Source organism: Procambarus clarkii, chromosome 23, assembly GCF_040958095.1.
Source record: "Procambarus clarkii isolate CNS0578487 chromosome 23, FALCON_Pclarkii_2.0, whole genome shotgun sequence".
NCBI lineage: Eukaryota > Metazoa > Arthropoda > Malacostraca > Decapoda > Cambaridae > Procambarus > Procambarus clarkii.
In genome coordinates, this window is record NC_091172.1 from 13,065,198 (window position 1) to 13,080,008 (window position 14,811).

A 14,811-nucleotide genomic window follows, 5' to 3' on the forward strand; every position below is an offset into this window, starting at 1 on the left:
ATTTTCAGCAGAATAGGGGTTTGTTCTGGGATGCCTACATTTCCGGGTACCTAACCCGGTCAATGGCAGACATAGAATGCTTCCAACCACATGGGGGGTTTCTATAGGACATTGCTCCTCGTGCCGCTGTGAAGGGGGCCAGGTTCTGGCTCGTAGTCCCCAGTAGGGCCACAAAACTCCATACACATGATTGGGGCTAAAACCTGCATTAGCATATCAGCCTGGATATCTCCGAGGAGCTGACGGGGCTCCCCCCAGAAAAAATGTATTGATAATAAATTATGCATGACAGCGATGAATATATATACATGTGTTTTGTGAATAGCAATGGGATGAGGCATTTTAGGGTTATTAGAATGTTTACTGTTGGAGTAACTGTGAATGATGAAAATTGCATAAACTTTACTCTATATAGCTATAATTTGTGCAAATTATACTCTACAAATATTTAGTTTTGCTATTTTATGCATCTACTGTAAAGACATGTAATTATTTTTACCTGCTGGACTAGCTGATACTTGGCATGGTCTATAAAATCAACAACTAGCTTATCCCATGGGATTGATTGTCTCTCATAATGTCCAACACTGATTGTGACATTCTTCATCTGTTGAGAAAATAAAAAGATGCATGTTAAATAGCCATTTGTGAGCTAGGTCCTCCTCAGTAGCTCCCCCTAGCTTAAGACAGGAGTGTGTGTGGCTATGCCAAACTATTGGATGACCTTTTCGTCCATGGGACAAATACCTTTTCAAATATAGCCTGTCCCCCCTGCAAATAAGCAAGGAGAATGTGGAGAGCAGAGATTAATGCACTACCAAGAGAAGCTGCTCGATATGGCACCCAAAATTCCTCAGAATGCTCAAACTATATCCAAATGATTTCTGATAACACTGAGTTGCCAAACAACACAAAAAACCAAAGACCCACTGACTGCCCTGGCCACGATCCAGGGGTGGGCCTATTAACTTGCAGGTCGGGGAAATAGTAATTTACCAGGAGAGATTGCTTTTACTCTAAACTTAGGTCTGGCTTCCATCAAGATGTAATTATCTTTGAATAGGGGTTTGCTTTATTACATAATGATGGCTTCATTGATTATTCCTTAATGCTTAGCTGAGGTTGCTGTTGCCTAGTTATGGACAGCTCCTTTCTAGTTTGACATGTTTAGGGTTGTGCTTCGAAATAATAGTATTTCACTAGAATATCGAAGGACTGTGCTCACTGCCAGATTTGTTTTGATTGAGAAACATAAAACCAGCGTTGAATGTAATGAAACGCCATTTTCTGGGTGAGTCCCGGAGGCTCCCCGGAGCTATCCCAGGCTGATATGCTAATGTCAGACTTTGGCATCAGTCATGTGTATGGAGTTCTTAGGCCTACCGGGGACCACGGCCAGAACCGGGCCCCCTCAGAGAGGCAAGGGGAGCAATGGCCTATAGAAGCCCCCGTGTAGTTGGAAGCATTCTATGTCTGCCATCGACCGGAACAGGCACCCAGAAAGGTAAGCGCCCCAAAACAAACCCCTATTCTGGTTAAAATTGCTACCTAATACCGAACTAGTGGATAGAACTCCCCAACCGAAAACAAGCAAATTAGTGTGACGTCACACACTGCCGCGCCGCTGTCTGCGCAGCTCCCCCCTCCCCGGGAGGGGGAAGGGGGAGCCCCAGACCCCCCGTGCCGGCTACCCACACCTCAGTTCTTGAGGCTGGATGTCAAAAACGCGAAAAACCGCCGACCGGAGGGAGGGAGGGATGCCGGGGAGCCTCCGGGACTCACCCAGAAAATGGCGTTTCATTACATTCAACGCTGGTTTTCTGGGGGGAGCCCCGTCGGCTCCCCGGAGCTAACTACCCACAGACAGAAAAAGAGGGACTTACCCGGGAGGCGGTCGTCGCTCACCCCTCAACTCGAAGCCGAGACAACTGGCTGCAACCGCCGACCCAAAGCAACACAGGCCCGACGAGGGCCAGGGACATTCACAAGGTAGCGAGCAGCCAGGACCCTGTTCGACCGCCAAAATCCCCGCGCCCGAATATCAGACCAAGACATATTCCCAAAGACGGCAGCAAGAGCCGCGAACTTACGAACGTCATGGGCACGGGGATAGACCGCAGGCTGGCTAGACCTAATAACCCTGCGGACGACCTGAGAGACCCGAACCCGCGAACAGGGAAGAAGGGAAACCGGATCAACCCACAGCGCGTCCCCGGACACAGAAGCTGTGGCGCGCAAATAACGGCGAAGCGCCGCAACCGGACACAAAACATGATGCACCCCCGGCCTGACCAACCAAGCATCAACCACCCATGGACCCCTCCGGAACGCAGCAGTCTCATTCTTCGCCAGAAAAGAAGGAGACGGCTGCAAACGAACAAAACTATCACCACGACCAAAAGAGCAGAAACCCCTGCGCCGGAGGAGAGCATGAAGCTCCCCTACCCGACCCCCAGAGGCCAAAGCCAACAAGAAAAGTGCCTTGGAAAAACAATCCTGGACCGAAGGGGCCACAACGAAACGAGGAGATGAAAGGAAAGCGAGCACTCTGTCCAAAGACCAGGACGGCTCAGGCGACGCATGAGCAGGCCGGAGGTGAAACAATGCACGAGACAGCTTGCGAAACGGCGCAGACGTAACATCGATACCGAAAGCAAGCTGAAGCGGCTCCGCCAGCGCCGCACGATACGAAGCGACAGTGTTAGGCATTAGATGACGGTCCTGAAACAACCACGAGAGGAAGGACAAGACCACCCGAACAGACAAGGAGCTAACACGACGAAGACGCAAAAAGAAACGGAAGGACCGCCAGGAAACTTCATACTGCCGCCGAGAAGAAGCCCTCAGGTGGGACACCAACAAGGAGGCCACCTGATCACCATAGAGATGATGATAGACTCGAGTCAAAAAAACCATACGCGAAGACTCGAGGAGAAGATCGAACCAGCTACGTGACGTACCGGCCCGATCTGCTGAAAGAGGCGGAGCCGCGGGAAAACCCTCGGGTTCGGACACCGAGCAACCAGCGCCTGAAACCAAGGCTGGGCCGGCCACCAAGGGGCCAGAAGGACAACTCTCCCCTGGTAAGTCTCTAAGCGAGTCAGGACCTGGAGCAACAGCCGAACTGGGGGAAAGAGGTACAGGAACCCCCACCTCGACCAGTCGAGCCGAAAGGCATCGACCCCGACGGCCTCGCAATCGGGGAAGGGCGCCGCATAAACGGGAAGACGCCGCGACCACGCCGACGCGAAGAGGTCCACCTCGGGGCGCCCGAACGTCTGGCAAAGCCAACGGAAGGACTCGTCGTCGACCGTCCACTCCGTGGAGAGGGGAACGAAGCGAGACAGGGCGTCGGCCAAGACGTTGGACACGCCCCGTACGTGAACCGCCAGGAGAGCCAAACCCCGAGAACTCAGCAGACGAGTCACCCGAAGCGACCAACCCCAAAGAGACAAGGACCGCATCGAACCCCCGCGGTTCAGGCAATGAACCACCGGAGAGCAGTCCGAATGGAGCCGAATCGTCGATCCGCGGGCCACCCGAATCCTCCCCAGAGCAAACCACACTGCCGCGAACTCCCGCACCGTACTGTGAGCTCGACGGAAGGACGGATCCCAACGCCCCTGGCCGGCCTGGTGAGCACTGGTCACAAAACCCCAGCCGAGAGACGACGCATCCGTGTACACATCGAGTGAGGGCTCGGGTAGGCGCCAAGGCACTGAACCCCGAAAAACCCGAAGAGGAAGCCGGTGACGCAGCAACCGACGCAAGTCCCCCGGGGGTCGAACTCTGCGATCGCGAGAGAGGCGGAAGGGGGAACCCCGAAGGAACCAGAACAGCCGTCGAAGCCAAACCCGACCCGGCGGGTAGACCACCATCGCGAAGTTCAGGCTCCCGCACAGCCCCTCGAGCAACCGCCGGGTGACCCGAGGGCCCTCCAGAAACAGACGAAGGCGGGACCGCAGCCGCAGGAGAGACTCCGGAGGGAGAGACAAGGAGGCGGTCCGAGAGTCCCACACGAGACCCAGCCAAGTCCGAACCTGAGAGGGAACCAGATGGGACTTCCTCCAGTACACCAAGAACCCGAACCCGGCGAGCTGGGAAAGAACCAAATCCCTGGCTAGCAAGCAAGCTGACTGGCTGGGAGCCCAAACCAGCCAGTCGTCGAGGTAGGCCAACACCCGAACACCTAGGAGACGCAAACGAGCCACCACAACCCGTGTAAGGCGTGTGAACACGCGAGGTGCCAGGTTCAAACCGAACGGGAGACAACGAAAGCGGTAACTCAGACGCCCCACTACAAAACCGAGCCAGTCCCTGAACCGCGGATGAATCGGGACATGCCAATAAGCGTCCCGGAGGTCCAGGGACACCATCCAAGCACCCGGCTCCAAGAGGAGCCGAACCTGAGACAGCGTAGTCATCCGAAAGGAGGGGCAATGAACCCAGGGGTTCAGACGGGACAAGTCCAGAATGAACCGCAGGTCCGCGCAGTCCCGTTTCGGAACCGGAAACAGACGGGAAACCCATCTGAGGGACGACGTCGTTTCGACGACGCCCAAGCGTACCCACTCCAAGACGACTCGACAGAGCGCAGGGGAAGAAGCCTGCCCCGCCAGCCCCGACCCCCCAAAGGGGGGAGGGGCCACCCAACGCCACCGCAGGCCGCGAGACACGACCCGAAAGGCCCACGAATCGTGGGACCAGGCGCGGGCGAACAGCGCAAGCCGCCCCCCCATCGCCCCGTCAAAGGGGCAAACCGCGAAAGGGCCGGCGACCCTTACGAGACCCAGAACCCCCGCACAGCGCGAACACCGCGCCGACCAGACGAGGGAGGGTCCGCAGGAGGAGCCAACCCCAAACCTGACACCAGAGGCCTACCACGACGAGAGGAACCCCGAGCCCTGGCACGACCTTTCCGGGAAGACCCACCCCGGGACCCCCGGAAAACCAACAAGTCCGACATCGGACGACAAGTCCGACATCGGACGACAAGCCGCCGACGCAGCCTGAATAAACTGCGCCACGGCCGACTCCCCAAACAGGAGAGGACAAAAAGGTGAAGAACGCCTAAGAGCCAGAGCCCAAGCAGATTCCACGGAGGAACCCAGCACCGCCTGCCGACACGCGAGACGGGAAGCATAGAACAGGGAAACCGCATCCCGCAAAATCGGCGTGAACAGCTTCAACAAGGCAGCCGACGAACGCGCAGCCGAGGACAAGGTGCCGGACCCCGGGACGGACCCAAGCGTCCCCACATCCTCCACGAGCCAATCCGAAGACAGCTCCAGGAGGGAAAAGAACCGCAAGGCCGAACACAAAAGGCCCCGAGCGCGCAAGTCCTCCGCCACGAGCGCCGCCGAAAGGGAGGGAACCTGCACATGGAGCTGAATAACGCCCACATCGCGGGGAAGGGCAGGGGCAAACAAGCACTCATTCAGGTACTCAAGTTCACCCCCCAGGAAAACCTGAAGCACCGTGGAAGCTTCCCGCCACTCCAGCGTGCGGGAACGACAGAAGGAATGCCAGGAATCCAGACCAAACAAGGGGCAGTCTGCTAGCCAGGATGACTCCGGAACCTCGTAACGGAGCCAGAAAGGGAACGAAGTCCCAAACCTGAACGTGGACGGATCCATTTCCGAGGCATAATCCGGGTCACGCAGGAGGTAAGCTGCAAAGGCCGCGCGCACCACACCAGGTTGGATGCGATAAGCCGAAAACCTCCTGAAGGACGGAACCGACGTACCCGGGGGAACACGGAACCGTACCCGGGGAGGGGCCGACACCAAATCCAACTCGTACGCAGAGGGGGGGAAAGAAAACCCCACTCCTTGTAACAATAAGCCCCGCTCAGTGGGAAGAAAAACCCAGGCGGGGTCCAGCGGGGCCCAAGGCCCCCAAGTCAGCCCCTCCCCAGCCTCGAGGTCCGTCACCACAGGACCCGAGGCCGAGTCCTCTCCCCAAGCCCCGACCCCACAAGACAAGGACGGAGCAGCCGGAAAAGCTGGAGGAAGGGGGGCCCACTGGTCAGACCCTGAAGCTTCGGCCGGGAGACAAGACTCGAATGCCTCTGCCGCCCCCCCGGAAGGGGCAACCCCCGAAGCTGCCCGAGTCTCGAGATCAAGTAACCCCTGCTCCGACCCCGAAACCCTCAGACGCTTCGGGGCCGGAAGCAGGGGCGGGGGACCAGAACGAACAGAAGGGGAAGGACGAGGAGGTGCGGACTGAACCAGGATCGAAGCGACCCCCACCCCCAAGTCCGGGTCTCGAAAAGCAAAGCGGGGCAGCCCCGGGGCATCCGGGGAAGCAACCAACCGAGCGCGTTGCAACAGACGAAACCTAGACTGCAACGCACGTGCCGCCTGTACCCGAATAGAATCATCAGAGGATTGGGTAAATTGAGTCACAAGCAAGCAGCAACACTCACAGGACTCAGGGTCGAAAGTATCACCGACCCAACAGGCAGCGTGGCAGAGGCAAAAACAATGAGGGTCACCCTGAGACAAGGGGACCGAGCAACCCTCAAACTCGCACACAGCGAGTGGGGACTCCGGGGTCACATCCATCGGACCCACGCGCCCCCTAGGGGATTCCCAGGGTCCTGAGCGTTTACTTTAAGAGGACTCGCGCTCAGGTAGTCCCAGGCAGGGTGCTGCAAACCGGCGCCCAAAACTACCAAGCAAACTTCTAAAGCTGAACCCCAGGGACGTGTACACTCACGGGGACCTAGCAGGGGGCGCCACCGAGGAGAACAGTGGAAGGGCAAAAACAAACTGAATAAAAATGACAGAACCCCCCACCAGGCAAAAAACAAAAAGAAAAACAAAACCCCGCAAGAGGACAGCGAACCCCAAGGAACAGAGCCGGCCGCGATGTCGGGAATTACAAGCTGAGCAGCACCCTGCGCCCCTACCAGTGCAAACTGCCTCTTACCCGCCGGTAACAAGGGAGAACAGAACACCCAAGAGCCCAACAGGCGGCCGAAAAACCGAAAGGTAAAACGGACCAGCAGAGGCAGACCCCGAGGAGCCTGTGGAAGGTGGCCCCAAGCCCCAAGGGCAGTACTTACAGGGCACCTAGGGAAGGCAGCCCTAGGCGCATGCAGCCCGAGTACTGAAGATAACTCCTGGCTCTCGCACCCACAAAACTAACACCACACTCAAAGCACAGTGCAGTAGCGACACCGGAGCCAGAGCACACGACCACCGCCAATAGCATCAGCCTCAAGAACTGAGGTGTGGGTAGCCGGCACGGGGGGTCTGGGGCTCCCCCTTCCCCCTCCCGGGGAGGGGGGAGCTGCGCAGACAGCGGCGCGGCAGTGTGTGACGTCACACTAATTTGCTTGTTTTCGGTTGGGGAGTTCTATCCACTAGTTCGGTATTAGGTAGCAATTTTAACCAGAATAGGGGTTTGTTTTGGGGCGCTTACCTTTCTGGGTGCCTGTTCCGGTCGATGGCAGACATAGAATGCTTCCAACTACACGGGGGCTTCTATAGGCCATTGCTCCCCTTGCCTCTCTGAGGGGGCCCGGTTCTGGCCGTGGTCCCCGGTAGGCCTAAGAACTCCATACACATGACTGATGCCAAAGTCTGACATTAGCATATCAGCCTGGGATAGCTCCGGGGAGCCGACGGGGCTCCCCCCAGAAAATGACTTGTTTTTGCTTTATTTTTATTTATACCATGGTTCTTCTCATCTTTCCTCTTCATTTGAAGGAAGGGTTTCTCACAACTGGAATTTCACTTGGTGTTTTACCAGAGTTGGTAGATCTGGCATTTTCATGCAATAAAAGGTTAGTTATTTTGTTCTCTGCTGGCTGAAAGTAGACAGTACACCTGTCCATACCAGAGCCTGGGTCTGCTGTTTATAATAACAAGTATATACATTTTACTTGAGAGATGTGGGCATGACTTAAGAGGATTACAAAGGAAGTCAAACAGCATCAGACCATTAGATCCAAACTAAGTTGCTTATGGTGGTATAAACAACGAAAGGAATTTATTTCAAGAGAAGTATCTCTCAATTATATTTTTAAATGCACAGCATACTGTACAGTATATGGTATTACACTGAATTATATATCATTTGGCAATCTGTTCCATATATATGTACTCAAAGTAAAATAATTTTACTTCATTTAACTGAAAAGGATTGCTTTAATTTTAAAATTATTGCTCTGAGTCATATTAGACAATAAAGACTTAGATATTTTCTGAGAAGGCTCCTATTCATAGAGCTTTCCGAGCTATAGCACAGGAAATCACACTCTTAGTAGGCAAATACATAAAAGGGAAAGATCGACCTTTGAGGATCACCCTAAATGGTGCCAAAATGATGGAAGAAGTACTCAGGAATGCTAGAAAATTACAAAGTGATGAGGATGGGAAAGTGTGGTCGTTAAGACGAGATCTTTCAAAAGAAGACAGAGAGAAGCTGAAACTGAACCTCACTGAGGCAAAAAGTTTAAATGAGAGCAGGAATGAAGAAGAAATCAATTCTTTTTTCTACAAAGTGATAGGGGTAGGCAGACCAGTAAAGTGGTACATAAAGGACAAACCAACAAAATCAATAGAGAGAGGGGGAGTGAAGAATAAGGAGAGGGGGAACAAGTTCCTGAAGATTGCATACACCAACATAGATGGAGTGAGATCGAAGATACTGGAGTTAAGTGATGTAATACAGCTGCAGACACCAGACATTGTTGCACTCACGGAGACAAAACTTGAAGATGTTATTTTAAATGAAGTCATATTCCCAAGGGGCTATTCAATTTGGAGACGGGACAGAAAAATTAGGAAAGGCAGTGGTGTTGCTGTGCTGGTGAAAGAACACCTAAAGGTGAAAGAAATAATGACTGCCAATCCACAAGAAGTTGACATAATAGCACTAGAGATCTGCCATGAGGATGATAAACTAATGACCATAAATGCTTATAGTCCAGCGCCAAGCAGTACATGGTCAAAGGAGGAGCTAGATAGTAAACGTGAAGGTCTTATAACAATAATGAGAGAGATTATAGCAAGAGCGGATAACGATAGATCACGACTGTTGATAGTCAGTGACTTCAACTTGAAATCCATAGACTGGGAAGCATATGAAGCTAAAACAGGAGATTTTTGGACCTGTAGATTTGTAGACCTCATCCTGGAAACATTCTTGTATCAACATGTTAAACAAGCTACGAGGATGAGGGAAGGGGACGTTCCCTCCATGCTAGATTTGATATTTACCAGGATGGAGGAAGAGATATTTGACATTCAGTACCTTCCTCCCTTGGGTAAAAGTGACCATGTCTTTTTGGGAATAAAGTATGCAATGCATTATAATCTGGAAGAAAATAAGGAGGTTGAAGCAGTTGAAAAACCTGACTTCAGGAGAGGACATTATGGCCACCTTAGAAATTTTTTTTAGTGAGTATAATTGGACAGACTTGATGCTAGACAAGGAAGTGAATGAGATGTATGTCAAGTTTTGTGAAATATATGATAAAGGCACAAAAAAATTTATACCAAAACAGAGATGCAGAACTAGGAAACAGGATTGGTTCAATAGAATTGTGAGAGGGCCAGAGACCAAAAGACACAAAAATGGAATCAATACAGGAAGAGGCCAAACCCCCAAACATACCAGCGATACAAAGATGCGAGAAACAACTACACGGCAGTGAGGAGAGAGGCAGAAAGAAATTTTGAAAACGGATTGCAGACAAATGTAAAACAGAACCAGTTCTATTCTATAAATTCATAAACAACAAATTGCAGGTAAAGGATAATATTCAGAGGTTGAAAATGGGAAATAGATTCACGGAAAATGAAAATGAAATGTGTGAAACACTAAACAAAAAGTTCCAAAGTGTGCTTGTACAAAATGAAATCTTTAGGGAACCAGACACAATAAGAATTCCAAGGAACAACATAGAGCACATAGAGGTGTCTAGAGATGAAGTGGAAAAAATGCTCAAGGGGCTAAGTAAGAACAAAGCAGTTGGTCCACATGGAGTTTCACCATGGGTTCTGAGAGAATGTGCACCTGAGCTTAGCATTCCACTTCAACTGATTTTTCAGGCATCCCTGTGTACAGGAGTTGAAGCTGATGTGTGGAAAAAGGCTAACGTAATTCCAATCTACAAAAGTGGAAGCAGGGAAGACCCCCTTAATTATAGACCTGTATCATTAACTTGTAATAGTCAAAATATTGGAAAAAATAATTAAAAGTAAATGGATAGAACACCTGGAGGAAAACGATATAATATCAGACAGACAATATGGTTTTCGATCTGGAAGATCCTGTGTAATGAACTTACTCAGTTTTTATGATCGAGCCACAGATATTTTACAGGAAAGAGATGGTTGGGTTGACTGCATCTATCTGGACCTAAAAAAGGCTTTCGACAGAGTTCCCCATAAGAGGTTGTTCTGGAAACTGGAACATATTGGAGGAGTGACAGGTAAGCTTCTAACATGGATTAAAAATTTCCTAACTGACAGAAAAATGAGGGCCGTAATCAGAGACAAGGTATCGGATTGGAGGAATGTTATGAGTGGAGTACCATAGGGTTCAGTTCTTGCACCGGTAATGTTCATTGTCTACATAAATGATCTACCAGTGGGAATACAGAATTACATGAACATGTTTGCTGATAGTGCTAAGATAATAGGGAAGATAAGAAACCTAGATGATTGTCATGCCCTTCAAGAAGGCCTGGATAAAGTAAGTATATGGAGCAACACTTGGCAAATGGAATTTAATGTGAATAAATGCCATGTTATGGAATGTGGAATTGGAGAACATAGACTCCACACAACCTATAAATTATGTGAGAAATCTTTAAAGAATTCTGACAAAGAAAGGGATCTAGGGGTGGTTCTAGATAGAAAACTGTCCCCTGAGGACCACATTAAGAACATTGTGCGAGGAGCCTATGCTACACTTTCTAACTTCACAATTGCTCCATCCAAAACATGGATGGAGAATACTAAAGAAATTGTTCACGACTTTTGTTAGACCAAAGCTGGAATATGCAGCAGTTGTGTGGTGCCCATATCTTAAGAAGCACATCAACAAACTGGAAAAGGTGCAACGACATGCCACTAAGTGGCTCCCAGAACTGAAGGACAAGAGCTACGAGGAGAGATTAGAGGCATTAAATATGCAAAAACTAGAAGATAGAAGAAAAAGAGGCAATATGATCACTACGTTCAAAATAGTAACAGGAATCGATAATATTGATAGGGAAGAATTCCTGAGACCCGGAACTTCAAGAACAAGAGGTCATAGATTTAAACTAACAAAACAAAGCTGCCGGAGAAATATATGAAAATTCACTTTTGTAAATAGAGTGGTAGACGGCTGGAACAAGTTAAGTGAGAAGATGGTGGAGGCCAAAACCGCCAGTAATTTCAAAGCATTATATGACAAAGAGTGCTGGGGAAACGGGACACCAGGAGCATAGCTCTCATCCTGTAACTACACTTAGGTAATTATACACTCAAGCCTACTGGAAGCCAGGACCAGAATCTAGCTGTATGAGGTAAGGTAATCTTGGAGATCAGAACTTAATCAAAATCCAAGAAATAAACCCTTAGAAATAAAAACAAAAGAAAACCCCCGCAAAGGTACACCGTCTCCAGAGGCAACAGGAACCGGTCGCCGCTTAGGTGGCAGGCCGCGCAACACCTTCACGCCCTAACCAGCACAATACCAATCCCTACCCAGGGCCAAACAAGGGCCCCAAGCCCAGGCTGGCTCCAAGGGCGAGGCAAATGCCGAGCAGCAAGAACCTCTACGGGAATGGTTCCCGAACGCCCCAGGGAAGATAACCCTGTTACGCAAGGGCAGTACTCACAGGGCGCTTAGGGAAGTCAGCCACTAAGCGCATGCAGCCCTGGCACTGATGAGGTACTCCTGGCCACCGCACAACACAACACATGGCAATGAATGCCACACAAGGCAAACACCATTTAGGAAACTGAGGCCAGAGAAGCGTTTATCCCGGTTGACATTAGCTTCCGAACTGATGCTAGGCAGCCGGCGCGGTGAGGTCCGGGGCTTCTCCCTCCCCCTCTCGGGGGAGGGAGGGCTGTGCGGACGATCAGCGAGGCAGTAAAGTGTGATGTTTGCTTGTTTGATTATTTCCTTAGGATTGTAGGGAGTTTCTACCTCTCTGTTTGGTTTTTTGTTTGGTTTTTTTACCATGTGGAGTTTGTTTTGTTATACCTACCTTTCTGGGTCCCTAACCCCGGTCGATGGCAGATAAGGAAAATCCCCAACCACAAGAGTGTTTTCTAGGGCCATTGCTCCCTGAAACCTCTCTGAAGGGGCCAGGTTCTGACGCTGGTCCCTGCTAGGTCTGAACTCCTTAGCTAATGTCCCGGTCTAATATAACATACATTAGCCCGATAAGCTCCAGGGAGCCGTAGGGGCTCCCCACATAGCATGCATTTTGAAATGACTGTTGTAATAATTTAATGTAATGGCTGCTGGCTGTTAATGACTGTTGTAATAATTTTGTAATGGCATGGGCATGAATAGCCCATGAATAAGCTGAATGATACAGGTACAGCCTCATTTACATTCCTAAATGACCTTCCACCTGACCGGGTTTGAATAAATGGTTATTTCCACAAACTAAAGATATACAGTACACACTAAATCCAACTTAATACTTTACATATAAATAATTTAGCCACACCTAACAAGGATGTGCTAAAGATATCAAATGTGGACTAAGCTCTGGTACCAATTCCACAAAAACATGCATTTTGTAATGACTGGTCCAGCTTTTGTTGTTATCAATGTAAATGTTTCTCTTAGTTAAAATACCAGTTTGTTTTATTTGTGTAAATTTTTATGTTTCATTTGTGTTTGAGAGTATGTCTTAGTAAATGTGTATAATTCTGTGTATAAAGTTTTCCCTTCAAATTTTTGTGAGAGTAGTGTCCCTGCACACCATAATAATAGAGAGATCAGAGACCCCCGACTCAGGTTGTGTGGTGTGAGCTCGTGAGGTTATTGACCTCCATTATAGCTGTGACTGGAATACTGTTGTAAATCTGGTGAGGGAGAAATTATTCCTTTTTAGTGTATTGTCCCATTTCCAGTGTTTTAATAAATATAACGGCACACACACACATTGATTGTTTGTCGAGTCCTGCCAATCCAAAAATATGGTACTGGCCCCACGTGGTTACTCTAGTGTTTGAAGTATTTATAAATACCTATTGGCTCTACATCCCTGTTTTAAAGTAACATATCTATACTATAAGGAAGGAAGTAAGAACGGGTTACGTTAGTCTATACTGTACTCTAGAGTATGGCTTACAAGCTTGTGTCCTTACACGGCAGCTTGGGGATCCGCGAACTTTAGTTTCCGGTAAGCCTACGCAAACCTCACCCGCTCGTGCCATTAGCTACCATTATTATCTTTTTATACTGTACTTGTAATTTACTAGCCATTGAGTGTATGAGCCATTTTAAAATAATTATAACAACTAGAATAGTTGCTATTCCCTCGTTCACTTTACAGTATTTCCTTAACTGAATTTGTGGGAGTTGTTACTACTTAATTTTCACAAAATGTAAATTTGGCAGTGTTAATTCTGGTGCAATTATTTTTGTTTTGGGGACGTTGACGAGTCATTGCATTATTATCATTTATTTACACATATGCAGGGGTCATGTACTACGGGATAATATGAAACACTTCTTCTGGAGAAGAACCAGGTACTGAAAATGTGAAGCCTATAAACAACTACAAGTGAGGTTATTTAATGTTAGCTCACATTTACCCAATTTACTTGTACATTATAAATTAAAGTTCTCACTTCAGTTAGCGTTGCTCCAAGTGATGTTAGAAACCATTCTAACACATCATTCTGGACACCATGGTTTCCTAGGACAGTGCCCCGAGGTGAAAAAGAAAAGCGAACTTTCAGCCCAGCCACACAGACACGTTCCACATGAGGACCTTCATCAGCTGTTTGCAGGTTCTGCCAAATAAAATTTCAAGAGCAGTCATAACAGTGAAAAAAATTACATGTTTTGTCAATAATATTTCTTCTTTATTTCTTGTATATACATTGATCCTTTATATTCATTGTCTATCAGTAAAGTAGACCACATAAATAATTTTGTAGTGTAATTGCATTTTCTGAGCAATTCCAATTTCATGTTTCATAAGGGGAAAGCTACATAAAACCGAGTTAATCATGACAATCAGAACAGGGTGGCATTTTGCACTAGCACAGCAGGGATCTATTCAAGCATTCGTATCTAGTCATAATGGTGTTAGAGAGATAAGTAAAAAAAAAAGCATTGAATGTAATGAAACACCATTTTCTGGGTGAGTCCTGGAGGCTACCCATTGCTATCCAGGCTGATATGATTATCCCTAAATTTGGCACCAGTCAACGTGGGTGGAGTTCTAGGCATGCCGGGGACCACAAGCCAGAACCTAGCCCCTCAGAGAGGCATGAGGAGCAATGGCCTATAGAAATGCACATGTGATTTTCGAGCATTCTATATCTGCCATCGACCGGAACAGGCACCCAGCAAGGTAAGAGCTCCAAAACAAACCCCTATTCCAGTTAAAAACGATAAAAATAGACAAACGAGTGGACAGAACTCCCCAAATGAAAATGAGCAAACAAGCACGATGTCACACGAGCAGCGCCGCATATCTGCGCAGCTCCCCCTCCCCAGGAGGGGGAAGGGGGGAGCCACAGACCCCACGCTGGCAATCCACACCCCAGTTCTGAGGCTAGATGTCAAAAATGAGAAACCCACCGACCGGATGAAGGGAGGGTTGTCGGG

At 49.1% G+C, this 14,811-nt stretch overlaps 1 protein-coding gene across 1 annotated transcript in view; it reads right to left on the minus strand.

Annotated features, from left to right (window-relative positions):
• The window catches only part of LOC123764086 (intermembrane lipid transfer protein VPS13A), a 275,027-nt gene that overhangs the window by 105,259 nt on the left and 154,957 nt on the right, over window positions 1–14,811 (minus strand). Inside the window, 2 exon segments of the mRNA XM_045751613.2 lie at window positions 500–607; window positions 13,824–13,988. Coding sequence (XP_045607569.2) covers window positions 500–607; window positions 13,824–13,988 — 273 coding nt within the window.